The sequence below is a fragment of the Tympanuchus pallidicinctus genome, unplaced genomic scaffold, assembly GCF_026119805.1.
Source record: "Tympanuchus pallidicinctus isolate F22 unplaced genomic scaffold, pur_lepc_1.0 scaffold8, whole genome shotgun sequence".
NCBI lineage: Eukaryota > Metazoa > Chordata > Aves > Galliformes > Phasianidae > Tympanuchus > Tympanuchus pallidicinctus.
The window spans coordinates 53,025,819-53,050,203 of NW_026294802.1; the positions used below are offsets into that span (position 1 = coordinate 53,025,819).

The window sequence follows — 24,385 nt, forward strand, 5'->3', positions numbered from 1 at the left end:
TGTAAGATCCTTACTTAGGCCTAATCAGTGCATAATGGATTATCTGTAGGAACTAATAAAAGGTAATTATCTACGCTTTGCAAGTTCCAATTACTGTACTTATATGATCAATTAATTCTTGTAGCGGCTCCGCAGGTGCGGGCGCTGCTGGTGGGGATGTGTTCCTTCCCAAAGCAAAACGAATGGGACTCTGCATGTGGAATAAAGCATCAGCCTTCACCCTTCTCACTGCCAGCCCTGCCCTTATTGGGCTGCAGAGTTCCTGGGGTGGCTGAAAGGAGGAGGAAATACTGCAGCAATGTCTGTGCAGTTGTAGGGGTGGCTTAAAATGACAGTGAATTGGAGGCGTGCTCTGTGTCCGTTTTGGACCCGGCATTGTTGTGGTAATTGGAAGCAGATTCAGTGTTTGTGGTGAGTGGCAGCTTGGAGGGCTCTAAGAGGAACCCAGGATGGGGACCAGGGAGTGGTGGGAGAGAGGAGAATGCAGTTTTGGGGATGCGGTTGGAGTGGTGCAGCAAAGCTGTCCCCATGGCAGCAGCTGACCCTTGGCTGCCTCAGGTCTCACCTTGTTGTTCTCCCTTCTCTTTGTGGTCATTCATCTTTTGAACCTCAGTAATCCACGTTTTGGTGCCCCTGAGACCGTAGTTCATCTGGGTGATGCTGCTCACCTGGGTGATGTTACGGGAACATGAGAAATGTGTGACCTCCTCTGCCCCAGCCCATGGAATCAGGAGCCCAGGGCTCCCCAGCAGTGGGGGTGCTGGGATGCACGAAGGGCAGAGCAATGAGCAGGACCCATACCCAGAAAGGAGCAATCAGGACGTTTTGGGTTGGTTTCAACCTTTGTGAAGCTTCTCACGGCACTGCAGAGGAACAGTTTTAAAACATGAGTTTGTTTCAGTACAGAACTGCATTGGGGAAAAAAAAAAAAGAAGAGTCTGCATGGGATCATTTGACAATTACCATTGTTTTTTTCCCCCCCTCCTTCCCTCTAAACACGAAATAAATTCATCTGTGTAATTTCTTGGGAACAGCCTTGGTTTCGTTGGCATTTCTGTTTAAAGATGAAAAAGCAAAGCCACGAAAAACCCCAAACGCCCCAATCCCTTCTGCTTAAAAATGGAACTCCCAGCTCTGCCAGTGATGCAGCTGTGCTCAGTTCCCAGTATGGCTGGGGCTGTCCCCAGCTCACGCAGAGCTGCAGTTTGTGCTGGGGAATTGTCAGTGCAGGAATCTTGGAGCAGGATGGGGCTGTCCCTGCTGCTTGGGCAGGGTTTGGGACGTGGTGGCAATGGGTGCTGTGATGTGAAGCATTGCACTTCGGTGGGGTTCGGCAGTGCTGCAGCAGAGGTGCGGGGAGCTGGATGGAGCTTGGCAGTTCCTTCAACTGCAGGGGAAGCTGAGGCACACAGATGGCCAGAATCCTAAGTGATGATGCCAAGGGGTGAGACCCATCCTTTAGCAACACCATCCCGTGGTTGGAACTTCCCACAGCCTCCTGGCCTCCTTTCCAGTTCTTTGGTTTGTGTTTAGGAGCCGTGACCACCAGGCTGGCAGTGCACAGTGGGCAGGATGTGCTCTTCGTGCTGCTGGTGACCGCAGTGCTCAGCCTCTGCCACCCTCTTCTGCCTTTTGTTTCTGTTCCTCTCCTTTTTTTTTTTTTTTTTTTCCATTTTCCCAAGCAAGCCACCACAGGCTCCTTCAAATATTCCCCCCAAAGTTGTTCTCCTGCTTCTCTGCATTGTGTTTTCAGCACTGAACTCCCATTGCCCCATCCCAGCCCCATGTACCAGCTTTCTGCTCTTGGCTCTGCCTCTGGATTGTAGGGACTGAGTCTGGGCATGCCAATCCCTGCTCAGAACACGTCTGTACCTTTGATTTCACCTTCCCCTGGCAGTCCTGGGACTGGATCCTGGGCAACTTGCAGATTTGAGTCATTGCCTTCAGGCCTGGTGCATGGCTGGGTGCTGGGTGCAGGGTTAGGAGTAGGGTTAGAGTTGGGTAGGGTTAGGGGTTGGATTAGAGTTAGTGATAGGCTTGGGTAGGGTTAATGTTAAGAGTTAGGGATAAGGTTAGAGTTGGAGTGGGATTAGCCAACAGTCCAAGCCATGCAATCTGACCAAGACACCTCTAGGGCTGTAGGATCCCCAAGTGCAGCCCTGTGTGATGGTTGTGTTGAGTAGAGCTGGGGGCATTCGTGGTGCCAGGCAGTGCTTAGCATTCATTGAACAAAACTTCCAAACTTCCATTCACACCAATCATAGGTGTGCAACCAACCAAGCCAAACTGGGCCAGTCAACCTTTTTGGCTAGGATTTGCTCTCCTGGGTTCTTCTACAACCCAGAGTACATCTACAGACTCAACCCTTGGTGATGTAAAGCTGCTACTGGATACTGCTTGGCAGTGGGAGAAGCCCAGCAACTGTTTGTGTGGCTTATGAAGCGTGTGGTTTGGCTTAGGGAGGATTGCACACAGATAGACACACGTTCTGGGCAATCTTTGCATTTGTTTGCTTGCTTGGTTTCAGATGGAAATGGAAGCCTCTGCTCTGTGGTTGGATCCTCCCAGCTAAGCAGCTCTGTGCATACAGAAGTTGCTTAAGGAAGGGAAAGGATGCTGGATGCGGAGCAACTGCTGTTACTGCATGCATTCTCCGACCTTTGTGAACAAAACCACTGGCACTCCTCAGTTTGCTTCTCTATGCTCAGCCCCTTTTCCAGCACAGTTACTTTCTGAGCCAACATTGCAGGTTTTATTACTGCCAATTATTATTTAAATAGCTCCAGAGGTGTACACAGCGCCGTGCAAACACGGGGAGGGACAAGGTCCTTGCTCAGGGGAATGGCTGGGATCATTCAGAGGGGTGTAGCAGTGATAATGAGGGCTGAGGTTGGTGTCGGAGCTGTGAGGCAGAGGGCTGGCTTTGCATCAGCCCATGGGAGGGGTCCCCATGTGGTCCTGCAGCTGAAATGGGGATGCTGATCTTCAGCGAGGTAGGTGATAGGGGAAGCATTGGCCCTGCCACACTAGATTAAGCCATTGCACCTTCAAATGCTGCTGTCTGACGTGGGTGAGAAGTGAGGGCTTTGGAAAGAAAAGGGAAAACCAGTCGAGGGCTTGTGCCACCCGGTAATTCACTGACCCAATTGTGCACTGCTGTGTGAGGGGAGAGAAATTCCTTCCTGACCCTTGTGCTCATCAGCCTATGCCCTGAAGCATGAGATTTGATTTTCTTTATCTGGCTTTCTGTAATTGCAGATGTCACGATGGTGCTCCCTGTATCCCACCCCTCGGAAATGGCATCTGCCTCACTTAAGTCAGTGGACCTTCCCTTCTTGGAGTCTGTTCCTGACCCCTTTCTGGGATGAGCAGGGAAGGAGAATGGGTCCCAGCCACCCACTGCTTTTTCCCTATGAGTGGCCCTGTTTTTCTCCCCATTGCCATCAGTGTGGGTCATTCAGATCCATAACTCTGGCCTTTCTGCTGGAAGCAGAGACAGTGCAAAGCCCCCACGGACCCCACTGCCATGCAGTGGTCTCTGTGCATTACAGCAGTGGTACCATTTGTCCCCAAGCCTGGGTGTTCCCTGGAAGGGGTGGAAGGGAGGAGAGTGAGGAGCTCTGCTAAAAGGGTAATGCATGGAAAAGTGGGATTAGACACAGCCTGCAGTCTGAGTGCTGCTCAGGTTATGAAAATGATGAGCAGAAATCAATAATGAGGTTACTGTTCTCTGGGCATGCCAGGCATGAACCCATCAGCAAAGCATTGCCATGCTGTGCTGGCACCCGCTGTCCTGCTGTGCATCCCCATCCCTGTCCCTGCTGGTGCTCTGCTCTGTGCCCTTTGCAGAGGCTTGGGGAGTGTTTCCGCAGCACTGAAGTGGCTCAGGAGGCCTCGTTTCCTTTTCCAGAGTGACTCGGGCATTTCTGGGAAGGAAGCAGCCTTCTCCTTAGATGGCCGCAAAATCTTCAGCGTTGCTCTTTGCAAGTGCAGTCGTCAGCACTTATTGAAAGCACTGCGGTGTGAAACAGATGTTGTCATTATTATTTCTTGTTTGGATGTGGACGCGTTTCATCCCTTTCCATGCGCAGCGCTGGCTCTCTGAGCTGCCCCACTCTTCATTTTGGTGGCTTTCATTCTTTTAACCCGATTCCCGGTGTCACAAACTCCTTCTGGGCCATAGCTTTGAGTGGAAGATTGCTCTGTGTGAGCTCCCAAGCAGCACCATGCGGCACGGGCTGCCCAGCTTTGTGTTCCCCCCCATGCACGTGGGTAACTCCTGCAGCTCCTTTTCTCCAATGGATGGGACTGCTGTGGATGTGCTGCGCTGCAGCAGTCCCAGTAGACCCAGTACCCAACAACTGGGTGCCCTCAATGGCTCAGGAAGAGCACTGAAGGCACTTCCATTGTGGAAAGCAGCCCTCAGGGGGAGTTGGCTGCTGCTGCATAGCAAGTGCATGGGGTTAATGGAGGATGGGGGTGATGGATGCGTGCCAAGAGCTCATCAGGGAAAATCGCATTCCTTCGAGGAAATCGATAATCCGGGGATGCTTATGTTGCTAATTTGCAGTGGGTCGGCTTCGTCGCGCCTGCTGGGTGTGCAGACGTGGGTTGGTGTGAGCAGGGCCCTTGGCTGTAGGTTTCAGTGGCCACACATGTGTGCATCGCCTATAGATCCCAACTGGAAGTGATGGGGCTGCTTTGAGCCGTTCGTTTTTCCTTCTCCCCCTTATGATGTTGGTAGGAACTTCCCATGTTCTCAGTGATTTTTAGATGCAGGAGAATGGGGAATGCAGAGCGCAACCCCAGCTGGACCCAAATGAGACTCCATGAGCCCTGGGAGCTCAGCAAACCTGAAAAAAAGACCCCAATCTGACCCCAAGATTTATGTTGCATGCTTGGAAGGGGTGAAGCAGTGTGCTTCTCAGTGACAAGCTGGCTGATGGCATGCGTGGGGACCCATCCCCTGGGATACAGAAGAAGGGCAGTTCATATAGAGGGGGTGCTGAGCTCTTTGCTCAGTGGCACTTTTTCTGTTTTTTTCCACTGTTGAAAGGGAAAAAAGCACAGGATGCTCTGTGTGGGGATGACACAGAGCCTGGGAGTGCCACCGGTGCATCTCTCCCTGCTCCCACCCCACCTGTATGGGGGCACATCTTGCTGTGCTGCTGGGCTCTGTCGCTGCAGTGCTTGCGCCTCAACCAGGGCTCAGCCCCACGTCCCATAACGCGTGGTGGCACGGGGCCAGGCTCTGTGCTAATGAGAAGGCTTCAAATCAGAGTTAATCATTTACCAGCCTGAATGCTATCGGGGTGTATCTGAATTCCTCGCTCCTGTAGATGTGCTGTCGCAGATTTGATTGTCGCGCTCTCGCCAGAAGCTGCTGTGCCAAACGTTTTGCAACGAAAAAAACCCCAAACCACATGAAAGCAGCTGAGTTTCACGTTTCATTGTAACCCCAAATTCAGGTTTGCCAAAGGGTTTCAGTCGTTTTATGAACCTTTCCCATGAACCTTCGGCAAAGGCTGCAGCTTAGGCTGTTTTTGATGAAAAACCAGGTGCGATCTCTGCTGCTTTTGAACAAATCTGGAGCTTTGTGCCATGCTGGAGCTTGAGCCCATTTGCACAGAGCGTTGTGCATGCTCTAGGAAAGCCAAATTGCACACATCTGGGCCCAAGCTGCTTTTCTCCATGGGGACACACAGCCACTAGAGCAGGCTCAGCACAGCCCCCACCAAGCTGTGAGTGCCACCGGGTGTTTTCCAGCCACTGTGAGCACCATGCTGTACTTTGGTTTGCATTTGGAGCATGCCCACTCAACATCCATCACTGTGCAGGGAGCGCCAGTGGTTTGCATGGGGCTGTCCCGTCCCATTGCATCGCTCACCGCTGTGGCTTTGCTTTGGAGCAGCCAGGGCTGAGCCTGGGCATTGCTTTAGGAATAACTGCAAAACTCAGGGCTGTGCAAAGAGCTCAAGGCCCAAAGAACACAGCGGGGCCGTGCAGGGTGAGAATTGGGCTCTTTGTGATCCCAGCCTGAGGTTGCTGTGTGTTATTGTATCCACACGCGGACTGCTTTTTCGGCAGCGCCGTCTTTCCTTTCTCCAGCAATTTCCTGAAATAACGTTAGGGAAATGTGAAAATCTTGAACTTTTGAACCTCCCTGGAGGACGGCGTGCAGGGGGTGGGTGGTGGCAGCAGGAGGAGGGGTCGCCGGCCTGTTGGCTGCCGTTTATTTTGGCTATGGGGCCCTGGGGGTGCACGGGGTGGGGGGAAGCTCACCAGCCCCCAGCCCCATAGAAGAGCCCCTTCTTAATGGCTGTCCCATGGGTGGGTTGTGGAGGCGAGGAAGGCAGAGGAAGTTTTCTTTTGCTTGCAGATGCCAGGAGGAGTAAGGGGTGCCTGGGCTGGGTGGTGAGGGCAGGAGGTGGCACACGAGGTGATGGATGGGAGCGGGTTTTCAGCTGGGCTGTGGCCATGGGCAGAGGAAAGGAGAGGGGCGGGGGGGGGGGGGGATACAGAGAGCCTGGAAAGTACTTTTCCCTCTGATGAACTTCAGAGGCGTATAAATCACTGCCAGGCTGCAGCTGCGGAGCATGTGATGCTGGCAAATGAATGTTCCTTCGGAAAACGGCCCGGCCGCGTGCTCCCTGCTCACCTCTTAAAGGCACAGCCTGGGAGTGTGAGGCGTGGGAATGGGGCTGGGGGTGCTGCCTGCACCTATGGAAGGGAAGAAGGTGTGAAGGGGGTTCTGCAAAGCTCCCCATGGTGTAAAGCTCCATGTAGTGCAAAGCTTCCTTTAGTGTAGAACTCTCTGTGCTGCAGTGCTCTTTGAGGTGCTAAGCTCGCCGTGGTGCCAAGCTTGCAGTGATGCAAAGCTCTCCATGATGACAGAGCATGGTGCAGAGCTCTCTGTGATGCAAAGCTCTCCACAGTGCCAAGAACTCTATGGTGCAAAGCTCTCACGGTCCATAGCTTTCCCTGGTGCTCTCTGTGGTGGGCTCCTGCTCTGCTAGGTGCAGTCAGGATCAAGATGCTGCTGAGGGCATCCTACTCCAAAGTGGAGAAACCACATGCTTTGGTTTCTGCATCACAGTTCTGCTGCTGTGCTCTCACCCACCTGGGCTTTTGTGCATTGCAGGGACTCGCAAAGGATGGAGATGTGTAATGTGTGCTCCAGGACATGCCAGAATCTTGCAGTGACAGTCATTGAGCTAGCAGTGTAGGTGACATTGCACTGGGTGCTGGCTGCCCGCTCAGCACCGAGGTTGCCAGATGCTGGGGCAGAGGGTGGAGGAGCATCTTCCTCATGAAGGCATCATGGGAGGAGAGGAACCCAGAGCTGCAACTTCTGCCAAGGGCTGCTGGCATGTGGGAGGGGGAGGGAGCCCAGCCACTAGCAGAATAGCTGAAAATGACTCAGTGCTTCCACAGCACCTTTGGTTTCTGTGCAAGCAGTTGCCTTTCTTGCCAGAGGGCCGTGGTGGGAGCTATGGGAAGCCATACTTCCTCACCTATTGCCCCAGTGCTGGGCTGGAGAGGTTCCCAGTAAATCCTAAGTGGGAAGTGTTTGGAAAGCGCAGTGAGGGTGCTCAGTGGGAGAGCTGGGTGGCTGCACTGCTTTTTGTTGTAGTGGGAGAGGAGCTGGGGAGCTGCTGGGGTTCATTGCAGCTTCATTCACTGCATGTTCTCTCACTGCTGTTTTAGCAAGGAGAGTTGAGCAGGCAGGGAGGAGAAAACCCAAACCCAGAGCCCTCTCTGTGGTTTACGTAGTGAAGGAGATAAGGGAATATCTAATTGAGATAAACATACAATGCGAGCGTGGATGCAAACGGAGAGATCACAAATAGAATTTTGTGCTGGAAGAAGCAGAGGTTTTTTAATGTGGTTTGCTTTAGCACTGCTATTGGAGACAGCAGCAACCTGTGCAGGGAAGGGGCACCTCTGATGTCTTCTATCTGTCATTCAGTGCCCATTTCTCTTGAGAGGTGCACACCAGATGGGGGGCTGCTCACCGTGTTACCCCTCCATCTGCTGGGGCTCCTGGGGTGCAGTGCTGGGGGTGCCCAAGGGGTTAACCTGGGGCTGCTCCCTGTGGTGGAAAGGCTCTGGCCCTTCTGTGCATGATAGGAACACTTTTATTTTTTTTTTAAGGGTTATTCCCCTTCCCAGGCCCTCCCTGTTATCTGTGGGCTGTCAAAACGCCTGGAATGTGGAGACCCATTGGACATTGACCCAGCTCAATTAGCGAGGCTATCTGATTGGACTGTGTGCAGCCTAATTAGCTTTGGCCTCCAACCAGGAACTGAAACCCAAATTCAGGCGTAGCATCCTTCCTTACAGCTCACCTTGAGAAAGGGTTCTTAGCTTGGGAAGATAGAGCCTTCCCCAACCTGTCCGTCTGTCCATCTGTTCCTCATGCCAGCTGATTCTGGGAAGAAAAGCCTCAATCTGGGGGTAACCTCCCTGCTGCCCAGCCCCTGCTGCTGAGCCCTGGGGGTCATGTAAAACCGGAGGCAGCTTTTTTCCCTTGAAAAACAGCACGTGCTGTCTGGCGTCCAGAAGGAACTTGCTTTTACTGAAGGCGTGCTGGCTCTGGTGGCTGCCTTCCCTATCTCATCAGGCCTTCCTGCAGCACGTAGGCACCCAGTTCCCAGGCTCCTTGCTCCAGACCTCCCTCTGCGGTGGATGGAGATGTGGGGATGAGGTAAAGGGGTCAGTATGGTTCTGCTGTGCTTTGGGGACAGCAGTGTGGGGACCGGACCCCATAGTCCTTGGTTTGCATTGGATTTCCAGCTTTGGCTGCTTGTCAGGCACACGGAAATGGTGATGGGGAAGGACCCCAGGGCACCCCTTGGAACTGGAGGTGGGCACTTGCCCAAGGGAAATGCTGTTCGTAGGCTGCTCTGATGTCTTCTACCCAAAGGCCACCTCTATGCATCACTGTGCTGACTCTCACCTGGAAGACCCACGCAGTTCTGTCCTTGCCATCCCCTGTTAACAGCTTCCCCTGCTACCCCAAACCGCCTCCAGCTGCTGAAAACCCACTTTGCAGCATTGCTTTTTTGTTGCCCACGTTGTGACTGGTGATGTTGCAATGCCGGCTGCAAGTTGGTGGTGAGCACCGGTGCCAGCCGCATTGGATCAATTAAAGCCCATTATGCCAAACGAATGACTGTAATTATCTCAAATCTGGATTAATGCACGAGCGCAGCACCGTAACTCAATCCGTCTGGCTGACGGTGAGCTGCTGGGCAGGAGGGCTGCAGGAGTCACTCCTTAGGATTTGTCTGATCCTTGCGGGGAAGATATTGAGAGTTTTGGGGTCTGGGCTGGGTGGGCAGTCTGTTAAAGGGTTAAGATTGCACAGTGCTCACATTACCCACATGCGTCCTCACCTCTGCTCATGTAAGATCTGTTTGCAGGAAGGGAGGGGTTGTGCCAAGCCCAGGGCTGGGCAGTGGGGGGGATCAGGAGACCTGGTCTGGGTTTGCCTTGGGTTTGTTGGGTCAAGGTTGGTGTGCAAACTTGTCTTGAGCAGAACCTGACTGCAGAACCTGACTGCAGCACCAGCGTTATCCTTCCCTTCGGCCATTGGCAAAGCATTGGATGCTCTGGAGGAGGTATTTTTTCACTGGATCTCCAGGTCTTCCATTCACACCTTCCACCCACATGAACTTGGAGTGTTTCTCTTTTCCCTGTTGCTGTTTTGCATTCGGCGTTGTCTTATCCCATGATCTGTGAGCAGTGGTACAGCTCTCCCTCCAACAAGACACGTGGGTCGTCAGCCCCATTTTGGAGATGGAGCTGCAAGCTCTCGTTAACCAGAACTCTCAGCGCTGCTTCCTTGCACTCTTTTTGCTGCTTGTCTCCTTGCCTGCTTTGGAGGAAGACTTCAGGGCTTGATGAAGTAGCTTTCCCCAAAGCATGGAGACAGGAGGGGAGTCCATGACCCTGCATGGGGATGGGACCTGTGTGCTCAGGATAGTAGGAAGGGCACTGAGGATGCAGGTGATGCTGTGTTGGTGCTGCACAGCTATTGCCATGCACACAGCCCCAAACTTCTCCTTTTGCTGTAGCTAAAGCAAGCTTAATACTTCCCAGCTCCTTTTGCATCTCTTTGCCTCCTGCTTGGTTTTCCATCGCTCAGAGCGTAGCACCCCCTCAAGGACAATTAGATCACTTCCAATTTGCCCGTAAGCTCATAAAACTGCAATTGAATGTAATTAAAAGGCCATAACGAGCTTCAGGAACCTGCGGGACCGCTGCGCTTTTGCTCTCACCGCGCTGGTTTTGGAGAAAGGGATGAAGTCAGGGAGGATGCGAAGGTCAGCGTGGGCATGGGGAGATCTCAGAGTCATAGAAACATAGGATGGGCGGTGTTGGAATGGACCTTAATGATGAGATGACGAGGATGATGATGAAGAGGAGGAGGAGAATGAAGAGCGCTCTGCCAGCCCTGCAGCCCTGGCTGCCAGCAGGACCCCGCACCTCTCCTCGCCTATTCCTGCCGCAGGTTCCCAGCCTGTAAATCAGGGGCGCTCTCGGAGCTGCTGACAGCAGAACAGAGTGCATTGTGAGAGCAGGGACCGCGCCGGCCCTTGAGGGATGAAATAGGAGCCTGTAATTTCTCAGGACTGTTGTGACATCTTTGCACAAGCGTGTGATTGAGTCACATTTGCTTTATCAGCAGAATCCTTGTTTGCCCGGGTGCACCCCCCCGCCCCCTTCCCTCTCCCCCCGGCCCTGCTGCAGCATTCCCCCCCTCCCATAGGTCATGCTCTCCTCTTGCTCACACTTCCTGCTTTTGCCTCCTCCACCCATAGCACTGCACACAGCGAGGAGGGCTCCAAGCCTGCCCTGGGGTATCAGGGGGATGCCAACTCTGAAAGTCCAAGATTGTGGGTTCTTTGGTGTGGGGTCACCAGAACTCGGGGCTCTGGCAATCCATGGGGTGCTCACGGGTTGAGCATCTCCCAGCAGGGCCCCCGTGGTGCTTTAGGGTGGGCTGCCGAAAATACAAACGTTGATGAGCCCTTCCTCACCCCCGCAAGTTGTGCTTCCAAGGGCGGTGGGGAGGTTTGATTTTATCCACGAAGTTGTGCCTAGAGGACAGAGAAGACTGAAAGGGATGGAGTGCTTTTGCGCTTCCTGCCCTTGGTATGTTCAGGAGGAGAGCAGAGGCTGCGCAGAGCCAGGGATTGAGGCTGGGGATGCGCAGGGTGCCAGGGAGAAGCTGCCCACGGGTGCTGTGATTCAATGCTGCAGCCTCATAAGATGAGATGTGGGCTGGAGGCAACGTCTTGCATTTACAGGATGTGTGCAGAGGGGCTGGGTTGGCAGAGCTGCACCCTGGGTGGGTGCTGTGAGCCTCTGGCTAAGGAGGAGACCCCAACCGTGTCTGCACCCCCATCTGGCATCACTGGTCCTGTGGAAGTGGGGGAGATGGGAGAGCAGAGCTGTGTGGCTTTGAGGTTTTAGTTCGGTCAAAGTGAAAACTTGTGGGGAGGGGGAACCCACTGTGAGCAGTGAAACTGAGCTCCTCGCCGTCCCTTCGAGGGAAAGCACCGCACGGCTGCGGAGATGGCTCCCCGAGGAGCAGATGCAGGCTGTGATTTCTTAACACCCACAAGAAGAGATATTTACATGCGTTCTCCCCTGTGCAGCTTTAGGGAGGGCCTGAAAGAGAAAGGGGAAAAAAAAAAAAGTGATTTTTTTTTTTTGGGGGGGGGAGAGGGGAGGTGAAACCGCACGACTTCCTCGTGCCTGGTTTTGGGGGATGGGCCGCCTGTCCTCGCTGGGCGAAGCGCTGTGAATGCTGTGCGGTTTGGTGTCATTGGCTACAGGATGCTTCTTGCTCCTTGGTCCCACGGGTGCTGCACTGCTGAGCGGAGGGTTTCCCAAGGTGTGTTCGGTGCTGTGTGCCACCCTTGATTGGCTTCTCTCTCTTGCAAGTTGTAAGTGGAGGTTATGGAGCTCTGGGGGAGGTGGGTGCAAGCTGGACGTGACTTGGGTGCTTGGGATTGTCACCTCCTTGGAGGTGGCAGGATGGGACCTCATGCCATGCCTTCTTGCAGGATGGGGACCTTGCTGTGCCGGTGTAAATCCAAAGCAAACTCGCTCCAGGCTGAGGGCTGTTGAGTATCATGCACTGCAAATGTGCTCTTTTCCCTGAATTCTTTCATCAGGGACCGAAGCGAGGATCTGACCTCTGGTGGTCACCACTCCCATGGCAGTTTCCAGGTGAAAGCTGGGGTCGAACCATTGGGTCCTACCATGCCTCAGGGCAGGCACTCATCTCTGCACCCAGGTTCCTCAGGGGAAAGCCTGCTGGGGCTCTGCTGTGCTCTTGAGGCACGAGAGAAACGAGCAGTGATTTTTCACTGCTGAGTACTGTTAGGGAACCTCGCCACCTGCAGAGTCACCAAAAGAAGCAAGGAGTGCTCGTGCACTCGGTGTCTTGCATTGCATTGTGGATTCACATGAATTTGGCTGCGGGAGCTTTGCACGTGGCCAACCCCAGTGTTATCCCTGGGAGCAGAGCAGGACGAGCGTTCCGACAGCCCCATCCCTGCTGCTGGTCCTGACTCCTCTCTGACTGCAGCCCTTCAGTGTAAGGACTGCGCTCCGGAAGGGAGCGGCTTCCCAAATTTAGAATTTCCTGCAGTGCAATACCCAGAATTGATCTGCGTGCTGATTACAGAGGAAGAGGTGCTGAGAAAAAAAAAAATAAAAAGAAGAAGAAGAAAAAAAAAGCAAATAACGGAAGCGTGGGGGTGCGGGCGTCGTGCTGGGGATGCTGGGCTGTGCCACCACCTGCAGGACAGCAGGGCTGGGGGCTGGAGGTGGGCTATGGGGCTTCCCCCCTGCTAGCAGCACAGTGAACTCCTGGATAGACCAGAAAAGGGTTTCCAGCAGAGCTAGGTCACTGTAGTTTTACTGGCAAAGCCTCTTAAGCATCAATGAAGATTATACTGGTGAAAGCTTACGCTGGTACGGTTTATTCTGGTACAAATGAGCTATCCTGGGAAAAATCGCCCCTGCGCTGTTGTAATTGTTTCTGCTCTGGTTTAGAAGTGTTAAAATCACAGCCCGAGGTGTTGCTGTGTCAGCAGCCGATGGGCTGCTGGGGCTCACCGGGCAGAGCAGCGCTGAGAAATGCAGCTCTGGTGGTGAATGCAAGCGCTGAATGCAGAGGGGGAGTGGTGCACGGGAGGAAGTGATGCTGGCTTGCTCAGGTGCTTTAGCAAACCTGGGGGCTGAAAGCTGCGTCCTGCAGGCGGCTGCTGGTGCAATTGGGAGCTTTGGGCTTTTGGCCCAGGGAGTGCCAAAGGGATTGGAAATTAGAGGTGCAAAGCTGCAGAGGGATGTTTTGTGCTTGTCTGGTCTGCTCTGAGGACTTAATGTATTTGGATGAGAACGGGGGCAAATGTTTTATAGTGATGTTTTCTTATTGAAAACTAATAGTAGTTAATAAACGTTGCTTGGCACAAAGGCATCAGGCCAAAACAAAGAAACAAACAAACAACAACAAGTGAAGTTGATTCAGCAGCTGAGAGACTGCCAGGGTCTTGTTGTGCCCAGGAACTTTTCCCAGCTTTGGCTCTGTTTTCTTGCGTGACTCTGGGAAGATGGTGGGGCTCTTGTATGCCTTACTTTCTCCAGCCAGGTACTGTGCACCCAATCTGGGCTCTTCTGTATGTTGGTTTCCCCCAACTGGGCTCTTCCATGTGTTGCTTTCCCCAGTCATGAAACCACAACAGTGGCACCCAAAGGATGCATTGCATGAGTGGAGGGCAGTGATGAGCAAAGTGGGCCTAAAAACCCCAGCCTGTGACAGAATGAGGCTCCTTATCATGTGGTTGGATCAGAACCTGCCTGCTCTGTGCAATGCTTTATGCTGGGACGCACGGAGCAGAGCCCAAAGCACGGCTCTGTGTGGCTGCTGCATTCCCCATGCCACGTGGCCTTGCCCTCTGTGTCCATATCTTTGGGAAAATATCCCTCCGGATCCTGTGGCTTGCAGGTTCATAATTTAGAGAGAGAAAAGAGCTTCGCTGCACATTCTTCAGCTGCTGAGCATCTCTCAGTTCTCTCTCCCTACTGCCATGGGGCATCTTATAGGATATATAGAGGTCGTTGTGTTTAAACAAAGGACACATAGAGAAAATAGCCGCAATTTATGGGTGCGGCAAGAGGGGAAATGCTTTGAGAACTGCTTTTTTTTCTCTTTTTTTCTTTCTTGTATTTAGAAACAGACACAGAGTTTATTTTGGTCAGGAGATAATCACACACGGTGGCTTTAAATGGCAAAAGTACGCAAGAAAAATGAACCGCCTCACGCTGCTTGTACTGAAAGCAGCCTTTGGGATGTGACCTCCCCAGTTTGCTTAGCCAAAGATGTATCCTTCATTGTAGGTGTTTATTTGCTTGGAGTTGTTTATTTGAAGGATGTTTCCTCAATCTGGGTGTTAGGGTTTCAACATAGAGAGATGAACACTTCGGGCTGTGCTCGTTAGACAGCTCATCCCGGGGCTCCCTGCCTGCTTCCTTGCAGCTGGGTGAGATTTGGGGTGAGCACGCTCTGCCTGTGCCAGAGGCGAACGTTTCCTTCTTGCTTGTTGCTCTGCAGACAAGGAAGAGTGTGGGGAGGAGTGGAAACTTCCCGGTGCCTTGAGCCACGCTGCTTCCGTGTGCATGGCGACGGGCTTTGGGTGCGAACGCACCGCAACGCGTGGCTGTGCCTGCACACGCTTCTCCCTGATTTGTGTCTTCAGCACGAAGTAAACAGGATGGGTGCTGGGGAGCTCTGTGCCCTGGGGATGGTTATTTCAGGAGAGGGGCTGGGACGGCGAGTCGAGCCCACACGTGCTTTGCTCTCTGACGTGCTGCAGTCGGCACGGGCTGCTCGCCAGTAACCTGCCTGCGACCTCGCCTCGGCAGCGCCTGAAATTCCCAGGACCATTGGAGGCAGGGCTGCGTGTGCTTCCTTCGCCCCACTGCCAGCACGAGGGCCCTGTTCCACTCTGCTGCTTCAGGGCTGTGAGCCCAGTGCATCCTCGGTTGTGTTTTGAGACATCCCCACCCGTTGCCTTGGTCCTCAGTTCAGGACATCTTCATCCCCATCCATCATTTTGGACCCCAGCTGCTGCGGTTTTTGGGTCTCCTCCAGAGCAGGGCTCCGTGCCCAAATGCACAACCTGCTGCAGGATAAACACCTCCTTTTGCTTTGAGCACCCTGAGAGTGAAGGATAGGAGGGTGACAAGGCATAGCTCTCATCCCATGTCCTCAGAGAACATTGTGGTGCCAAGCCCTACTCCAACCCCTTTAAAGAAGCCAAAAAGCAGAGAACTGGGAAGAACAGTCCTGAAGCCTCGAGGAATGTCCCGAGGTTCCTGTTGTGCAGCACTCGTGTCTCTCATCCGCAGATGACGCAGTGGCTGGTGGTTATTTTAAGTCAACATCCTGCAGGAGCCAACAGGAGGCCAAGACCCCAGGGAGCACATGGGGATGTGTGCCAGGGCTGGGCTTTGCCATTGGTGGTGGCGTTGGGTTGGGGCATACGGTCAGGGCCTGTGTCCCCTCTGTGTGTCCAAGGTAGGATGCTGGGTGCAGTGGTGTGATGCTGAGTATACTTTTGCAAGAGGAGCATTGCAGTCTTGCTGGGGATCTACGCTTCCCCGTGGTGGGATTTCCTTGCTCAGTTGGTGCTCTCTGGGGGAGCCGGCTGGGGCTGGGTTTGCTGTGGGTTTGTCAAGCACATTTCCCACTGTGCAATGCTTCTGTTGCTTAAAAACCTTCTGGTCTGCATCTGTTTGGCAAGAGATGTGTTTAGGGGCAGCAGGCTTGCTTGTAGTTTTCCTCCCCCACCCCATCCTTGGAGCCATGGAATTGCAGTGATGAGACGGAGCCTTGCTTACCTTTGCATCATTTCTACATGCCCATAGAGGCAAGAAGAAGTGGGACTGGAGAGACACCTGACCACATGCGGGTGACAGAAGCCATCATTTCCCAGGACAGCATGAACTTCAGCAGCCTGCAGCTGAAGGCAGTGGCTCTCAGACCCCACCACAAAGCCTTGCACTCCAATCAAGGGGCTTTGCTGTCATCTGCCCCTCGCTGCCCTTGTGTTTGCTGCTGTGAGCCCAAGGCAGCTCGGGGGTCCTGGGGGGGTTCCCACAGCCCTACCCCACAGCCTTCCGGCTGCTCTCCCTGCAGTCAGCCTGGGGGCCACGAGCCTGCCTCTTCCTTGCCTGGGATTGTTTTGCAAGCAGCGTGACAGGATGAGGAGGAAACGTGCCAGGAATGGCTCCATGTCTCCTCTCGGGAGAATTGCTGGCTATTTTTAAACACCCCTCTCTCACTCCCTTGGGACAGCCGAGCTGCTCAGAGCACAGCGGGTGCAGCCCCCCCAGTGCTGCCTGCAGCAATCTGTGTCCTCTGCACGGCTCAGCTTGCACAGCTCCCCAGCCCTGCTCCTCGTACATGGTTTGTCTCTCTGCACCTTCCCTTTAGCATCCCTTTGAAATCTGAATTGTGGTATCTATAGGGTGGGCGCTGGTCCTTCATTCCCTGGTCCTGCATCCCTTAGTTCTACACCCTCTGGTCCTGCACCCTTTGGGGAGTGATGCTGCTGGGTACAGGGGATGAAGGAGGGAGGAGGGCAGTGACAGCTCTGGAGTTGGGAACTCTCCGTGTTGGTGATCTCTGGGTTCTACACCAAAAAGACCCAAAACCAAATGGGATTTCGGAAGCGGTGCTGGTGGAGGAGAATGCATCGGGAGGTTGGGGGTGTTGAAAAGCAGCCTCTAGAGGTCTGGCGGCGATACCAGATGAGACTCAAGCCTTTTTCTCTTCTCCTCTCTTCCAGATTTCTCAAACCAAGTGAATTCCACATCCCTGAACTCCCCGACGAGCCGAGGCCCCATGGCCACCCCATCCCTGCACCCGTCCATCGGGCCGGGCATCGGCTCCTCGTTGGGCTCCCCAGGCCAGCTGCACTCACCCATCAGCACCCTGAGCTCACCCATCAATGGCATGGGGCCACCCTTCTCCGTTATCAGTTCCCCCATGGGCCCACACTCGATGTCTGTCCCCTCCACGCCCAGCCTGGGATTCGGCACCAGCAGCCCACAGGTGAGGGGAGAGCGGCAGGGATGTCGCTGCTGGTTTGGTGGGGCAGAGCCGTGGTTTTGGGGTTTGATCCAGTCCCACTTCTGGTTACGTTCTGCCAGGTTTTGAGGATTGAAACCCCACTGCAGATAGCACAGGGAGCAAAAGCCCATTTCAGACAGCATGGGGATGTAGGCAGGCGCCACAGGGTGGCAAAAAGCAGAACCCAAAGGGGGAAATGAAGCCCGGGGCTTCCTGCTGCTCCGATGTCATATGGGGGACCGCTGGGGTGTAGAGCAGGACCACAGCCATCCATCAGCTGTCCCCTCCCTGCGCACTGCCCCTCTTTCCCTTCACAGAGGGAGGAACTGGTGTTGGTTGGCTGAAGATTATGTAAAAAAACTCCAACTAGCAAGAGATAAGCTCTTTTTAAAAATAGCAAGATCGGGGAGAGCTGGCCAGCCCCTGCCACCTGTTGCTGGCTGCTTGCACGATATATGTTTAGTAAAAGGGCAGATTAAGGAATTGGCTACCACCTGCCACTCAGTGCCGGTTTATTTATCCCAAGCCCTCGCTGGGAGTCAAGCACCTGCCAGCACCTTTATTTTTAAATATTGGCCTGATTTATTTCCAGCAATAACGGGGTCTTTTTGCCTCTGACTGGGGAGGGACGTGCCGTGCGGGCACTGTCAGCCATCCCCAATGGAGATGCAATGGGAGAGGCAGCGTAGGGTTTGCCCGTGCCCCTGTAGGTTCAGGGGGAGCTCTCTGTGCTGCCTCCTATCCCGTGGCAAAGGGAAGGGGAACCGAAATGGTGCTTTGGAATGGGCAGTGCCAGCTCTGAAGTGATGGGGAAGGAGTGGGAAGCAAGGTGGGGCTGAGCCGCCAGCTGGGAGGGGTGGAACGAGGAAGCTCTGCTGCTAGGCACGATGCGGCGTAGGAACTGGAGGAACTGAAATAAAACCCAACCACAGAGTAAAAAGGGGAATTGAGAGCATGGTCAGATGGTGCATGGAAGCAAGCGGGCGGCACAGTGTCTCCCAGCCCTGGCGGCACAGTGCCGGCACCACGGACTTGTCTTAAGTGGTTTTCCTTCAGGAGATGGTGAGGAGGTTTCCAGCCTAATGGCTCCTGTCCATCTGTCCCCTGTCTGGGCGCATTAGGGCTCCGGCCCTGCAGTATGCACCTACCTGGGCTTGCATAGGAGCACAGGAGGAGGAGGAAGAAGAGAAAGGAGTGCAGTCCCCCCCATTGTGCACCGGCCGGCAAAGCGCCGGGGGTAATGAGGCGTGCGGCCCCAGCCGCCGGGTGGGGATCACCCTGATGGAAGGTGGTTTGCATCAGATGGCAGATGCCACTTGCCATCAGGCCATGCCTCATTGCCTCTGGAAAGGCAACAGAGCAGAAGGGTGTGGGGCAGCCGCGCCGGGGTGGGACGGAGATGTCAGCTCCCAAAATCCCGGCTGCGTTCCCTCTGCTGTTTCTTCCCATGCAAGCTCTGACCCAGCTCCTCCCGGTCTGAGCTTTGCCAAAAGACATCAGCTCTGACCTCGAGCATCTCCTCCTGCCTGGGATCTCACGCAGCCTCCAGACGCAGACCGGCTCCCAGGCGACTGCTGGGGACCCTGTGGGGAGGGAGGGGGCACGAGCACTGAGCTGGGCACGAGCTGGCAGAGAGCCTGAGCAGTGTGAGCAAAGTCCCAGCCTGCCCAGAGGTCTGTTTGCTGGGATTTAGTGCGTGTTTAAGCTGTCTTACTTAAAATTGCTGTGAAAACAAAGAAAGCATAATTTTCTGTAAGAAATGGAAGGGATGGACTTCCAGTGCTGGAGGCTTCTTCCTCCCTCCTGCTTTGTGCTGCTCGAGGCATCGCTGGAAGCAGCTTGAGGCACCGGGGGAATGGATCAGGAGCAGGATTAGGCTCCTCTAGAGCCTTTACACAATGATTTTTGAATGTGGGTGTGTTATGGATGGAAAAAGAGGAAAGCTCTGGTTGCCATTAGACCAAAGGGGATTTGATCCCCCGTGCAATGAACTAAAAAGGGAAAAGAGAGGAGCCGAGGAGTCCCGGCGCGTGGGGCTGCCACGTCATTGGGGAAGCAGAGCAGCAGTTCTGTGTCCCTGCTCCATGCTGTGTATGGTGCACTCCCATGGCACGTGCTCCCAGCTCCGCGCCAGCTATAGGGGAAGGAGTGGGGCTGGCGCCAGAGTGGTGTGGGAACCTCACAGCACACGTGGGGCTGGGGCTGCAGGAGGAACTGGTGACTTCTCCCATCCTGGGGCTGACTCAGCTCCAGCGGGGCTGAGTTATGGGGGTGGTGGCACCCCCATGTCCTGGTACCCTTCAGAGGGAAGATGCTCACATGCTTCTCACGTGGAGTTTGGGGTTGGGGGGGAGGGGGGGAGCTTGATGATGAAAAGCTTATTTTAGCAGATAGCTAAAGTCTTCTGCCCCAGCTCTGATGCAGGACCTGATGATTAGCTCCAAAATGTGTTGTGGGGGTGTTGCCAGAGCCAGTGACCCCAAAGCCATATGCAGTGTTGCAGCTTAGTGTGGCTCATGCCTTTCACCCTGGTGTTGTGTCACATCACCAAGGGATGCTCCTGCTGCACCCCTGCTCACTGGGGTGGGTTTGCCTCGCTGTGTGCTGTGGTTATCAGCCCTCTGGCTGCCAAGTATTGCCACCAGCTTGGAGGCTTGAAAATCAGAGGAGTGGCTATATTCTTCTAATGGACAGAACGCGAGCCCCAGAACTTCCCTGAATTAATCTGTGACAAGTGCAATTGCCCACTGTCTCTATTAAGGAAGAGAAAGACAACAAGCTGGGACAAATCCTTCTCTTAGTAGTTGGCAGGAGCTGCAGAAGCCTGGCTGCCCACGCAGGACCCCATTATACCTGCCCTGGGCTAGGCTTTGGTCCTTGTGGGGTCCCTCCTGCATCCCTGTCCCCTCTTGATAGGACTATGCAGGAGGGCACAGTGACACCAGCACAGAGCATTTTTGCAGAGGGGTTTTTCTGATGGCACTGAGCATAAAATCTTGTTGCAGAGAAAATCACTGAGGCCCTGAAGGTGCAGATGGCTGCTGTGATGGGGACAGCAGCCTGGAACCTGCAGGCTGGGGCTGCAGCTCTGTCCTCACACCTTTCCTTCACGCCTCAGTGAGTTATTTGGGCTATGCAGCCATGGGCAGGGTAGCAGAGCACAGGTTGCTGTGAGCTTGTTTCCGTTGCCAGGGCTGAGCTTTCTGACAGTTCCGTGCCTCAGTTTCTCTCTGTGCAGGAGGGGAGCACCATCCTGTCCTGCCAGGAATGTGGAAATCAAGTCAGGAATGTTTCATTGAAATCCCAGAGCTGCAGATGGGGCCGTGCCAGCCCCTCTGTTCCAGCTTTCTTTGCTTTATTTCCCAGTTCTCTTGGACTCTGCTGAAGGCTGTGAATGGCAGGGAAGCATTCCACACCTGCAGTTCTGCAAAGGCAGGCCTTGATGCACCTGGCTCACTGATCTTTGGGCTCAGGTGCCCACATCCTCCTCTGGGCTCAGCACTGGGTTTTAAGCTGTTTGTTCCCATTTGAGGATTGTCCCTTCTTTCATACGTTTCCCTGCCTGTACCTGATCCCATGTGCTCCCTGCTTGTGTTCTCACAGCTCAACTCACCCATGAACCCCGTCAGCAGCTCAGAAGACATCAAGCCACCCCTGGGGCTCAATGGAGTCCTCAAAGTGCCAGCACATCCCTCAGGAACAATGGCCTCCTTCACCAAGCACATATGTGCCATTTGCGGGGACAGATCTTCAGGTAAGGCTCCTCCTGCACTGCACGATGCCAATGGATGCCAAGGCACATAGGAGCTTAGCATCATCCCCCTGCTTAGGGACAAAAGTGCTCAATGGGAAAGGAAAAGCCTCCCCAGGCTTGCTTTCTCCCAGGTGAGGTGTGCACAGCTCAGCTGTTTGACCTCCCCATCCTTTACACTGCCCTAATGGTAACTAGAGAAGTAAACAATTTGTCAGGCTCCCTGGTAGAGCCAATCCAGTGCTTTATCCCCAGCCCCCAGCAGGGAGGACCAGCCATTAGCTGAGTGTCCCTCTCTCTGCCTCCTTTGATCTATGGCTGGGCTCATCACATAGCACCAGATAAAAAGATGTGCTTCGTGGAGTCTCTCCACTGGTGGGAGATAAAGATGTGCTAATTCCCTTTATTCTCACGCAGCTTTAAAAGCTTTCAGCTCTGTTACTGCCCTGCTGTCTGAGTTTTGTGGTCCTGGGGGATGCCTCCTGCTCATCCTGTTGGGCTGGGGAGGGTCGTAGCGAGGTGCCCCCAGTCTTGCTGCATGGATAACCAGGGGTGCTTGGGGCAGTTTGTAGCCCCACAGAGCATCCTGGTGTTATGGAGATGAATGAAGGCAAAGCCTTCCTTGCTGATACTCCGAGGAGCCTCTGGCTCTCCCAAATGCTGCCCTGGGAAGGATCATGGAACGGCTTTGGGTTGGGAGGGTCCTTTCGAGAAGATCTGCAGGTCCACGACGAGGGAAAGCAAAGGATCTGTAGGCACCCAGCACCCTTGCTGAGCCCTTTCACCCGTCTGCAGGTAAACATTATGGGGTGTACAGCTGCGAGGGCTGCAAAGGCTTCTTCAAACGCACGGTGAGGAAGGACCTGACCTACACCTGCCGTGACAACAAGGACTGCTTGATCGACAAGCGCCAGCGCAACCGCTGCCAGTACTGCCGCTACCAGAAGTGTCTTGCCATGGGGATGAAGAGGGAAGGTAAGGCATTGAGCCCCCCTGGGGTGCTGTGTTTCCTGTGGGCACCTGGCCATGTGGTTGGGGTGACACACGGGGCTGACAGGCACACGCTGTGCCCTGTCTGCCTATAGCTGGGGCCGTGCTGACCCAGGAGCGTTCCCTGGCAGTGTTGGCTGCTTTTTTCTTATTGGGAAGAAAGAAGAAATTCAGTCTTGTAAAAAGATATCCCTTCCCCTTACTGGAATTTAAATGAAGGCTCTAAAACTCCCTGGCAGAGCCTCTTTGAAGTGCTCTTTTTAAATGCTGACTGCATCTCTCTGAAACTGCTGGCAGAATGGGCTTTTAGCAGGCACGATGGGAAAGTGACCCCGCAGCATTGCTCAGGTCTCTGCTGCCTTCTCCCCTTACACCTTCACTGGGTCAGGCAGAGCCCTTTCCCTGCTGGCATCACTCTGGAGAGCCCTTGAGGTGCCCTCCCTGGTCCTGCAGAACTTTGGTGTTTGGAAACTTTGGAGTTTTCTGGTGCAACCAGGGATGGGTTGTACCATGGAGGTGGCTGTGGCCGGTGCGGCTGTGAGCAGAGACCTCGTTTGAGTGTGGTTCAGGGGAGTGGGTTTTCCATCCCCTTGGGTTTTCCATCCCCTTGGTTTGTGAGCAGTGATAGGGAACTGCTCCGTGCCCACCAACAGCAGCAATTGCACGGGCAGCACCAGTGAAGTTACAGCTCTATTAATTAATCTCTAAACGGTGGTGGAATTCCCTGGGGAGCGCCCGTACAGTGCGAGGGCTCTATTAATTCATCTTGATTAACATTATCGCAGTGAATAGCAAATGAATTCATAACGATCAGCCAATTATTTAAAAGTGTGACAGATGGGAGCTTCATAACTCTCCAAGCGTGCTCAGGCGGTGCTGGCATGGCACGCAGAGGGTTTTGCTGGTGCATAAGGTATGATCCCTAAGCAGGCAGAGCTGGGCTCGGTGCCTCGCTCCCCAGGTCGCAGTAAGGTTGGCAGTGCAGAAATGTCCCACTGCTATAGCACACCCCCAGGAGCTGGAGCTCCCTGTGCTTTGGTTTTGAGCAGCTCATTAGTGCTGATCCACCTCATTTGCCAGCAGATGATCTCTGTCCCATTGCACCCATCCCACTGCTGCTGTCCTTCCCTTGTTGGCAGCCCCGAGCCTTGGCCATAGTCGTCCCCACAGCATCTCTTTTGGGAGCAGCTCTGGGCTGCATCCTGCACAATGGTTCCTTTTGCCCCAGTGCTTGCTTACAGGAAAGCTGGCTGTTATCCTCTGGTGTAAACCGTTACCTCTTTTAAGTAACAGAGCTGAGGTAATGGGCCTCATTTCCTCACAAAATACCTCACTCTGGAGACCTAATTTATAGCCCCATAAATGCAGAGCAGACTCCTGCTGAGAAGCATCTCTTTTGTAGCACAAATGTGTTTGTATGTCGTGGAAGGACAGCAAAACCCTCTAAATTAAGTAGTGAAGGAGTCACTGTTTAGTGGTTCTCCAGTGACTGCTCTACACCCTGGTACTGGGAAGGGGCAGGACAGAGGGAGTGGAGGCTTTAGCAGGTTTGGGTGGAGGCTTTAGCAGCCATGTCTGGGGGATCCAGGCTTAGAGCAGGAAAAGGATTCCTTCTGGAGTCTGCATTTCTGGCTGCTCCCTGTGAAAAAACATTACAGCACATCCTGATGCTGTACGAGCCCTGTGGATTCTGGAGGTGTTGAGGCTCTGATAAATAAGCAACCAGGAGCATTTTCCCACTGTAAATTACTGCCAGCTTTGTGAGCCTTTGATTTCTGTGCTGTCTCCCAGTGAATACAACAAAATTCAGATTACCATCAGGATCCTTGACTAATGCAAGGACTGTTGTGATGGGGTGGCAGTCTGCATCCACAGGTATAACTCTGGTTGATCTGGCAACCATTAGGGTCTGAGGTGAGTCTTGGTTCGCTAAACAGCTTCAGAGCCTCTAAAGCTCTGTGTCAGCAGCTTCCTGTTTCAAGGGAAAAAGTAGGAAGTGAATTAGATGCAATGCTAGTAGGACAGGTTGGTTGTGGGATGCACTGGGGTCCCTGTGTGGCTGCAGATCACCATATGGAGCCCCAGCCCTGCATTGCCAACAGCAGGATATGCTGTCCAGGAGCCCTTTCCCATGCTCTTTTTGAGCCACCACAAGGACCCAGCACAGCTCAGCCCAACCCTCCATCTCCTTCTAGTCTCCAGGCAGCTTTGTTAATTGCAGCCCTCACTAATTGCATGTGTAATGGTACCTGATGGGATGGGTGCTGGTCCGCCAGGGAACCTTCAGCACACCTGGAGACAGAAATCTGCCCCCTGGCATTGCTCTCTGGATGTCACACTGTGGCCTGGCTCTGTTCACAGCCTGCTGTGCTGTATGACAGAACCATCCCTGCGCCCCGACATCCTCAGGGGGGTCAGGAGCAGGAATATGGGAAGAAAGAGCAGGAATTGGGTCTCCATCTCACTGCTCTGAACAAATGCTGAACCAG

The 24,385-nt window shown here is 53.9% G+C and overlaps 1 protein-coding gene across 2 annotated transcripts in view; it reads left to right on the forward strand.

The window, feature by feature from the left end:
* RXRA (retinoid X receptor alpha) overlaps positions 1-24,385 on the forward strand; it is a 76,427-nt gene that overhangs the window by 33,956 nt on the left and 18,086 nt on the right. For both annotated transcript variants that reach the window (XM_052668061.1, XM_052668062.1), the window contains exons 2-4: positions 16,872-17,137; positions 20,759-20,909; positions 21,702-21,881. In XM_052668061.1, coding sequence (XP_052524021.1) covers positions 16,872-17,137; positions 20,759-20,909; positions 21,702-21,881 — 597 coding nt within the window. The remainder of the gene's footprint in view (positions 1-16,871; positions 17,138-20,758; positions 20,910-21,701; positions 21,882-24,385) is intronic.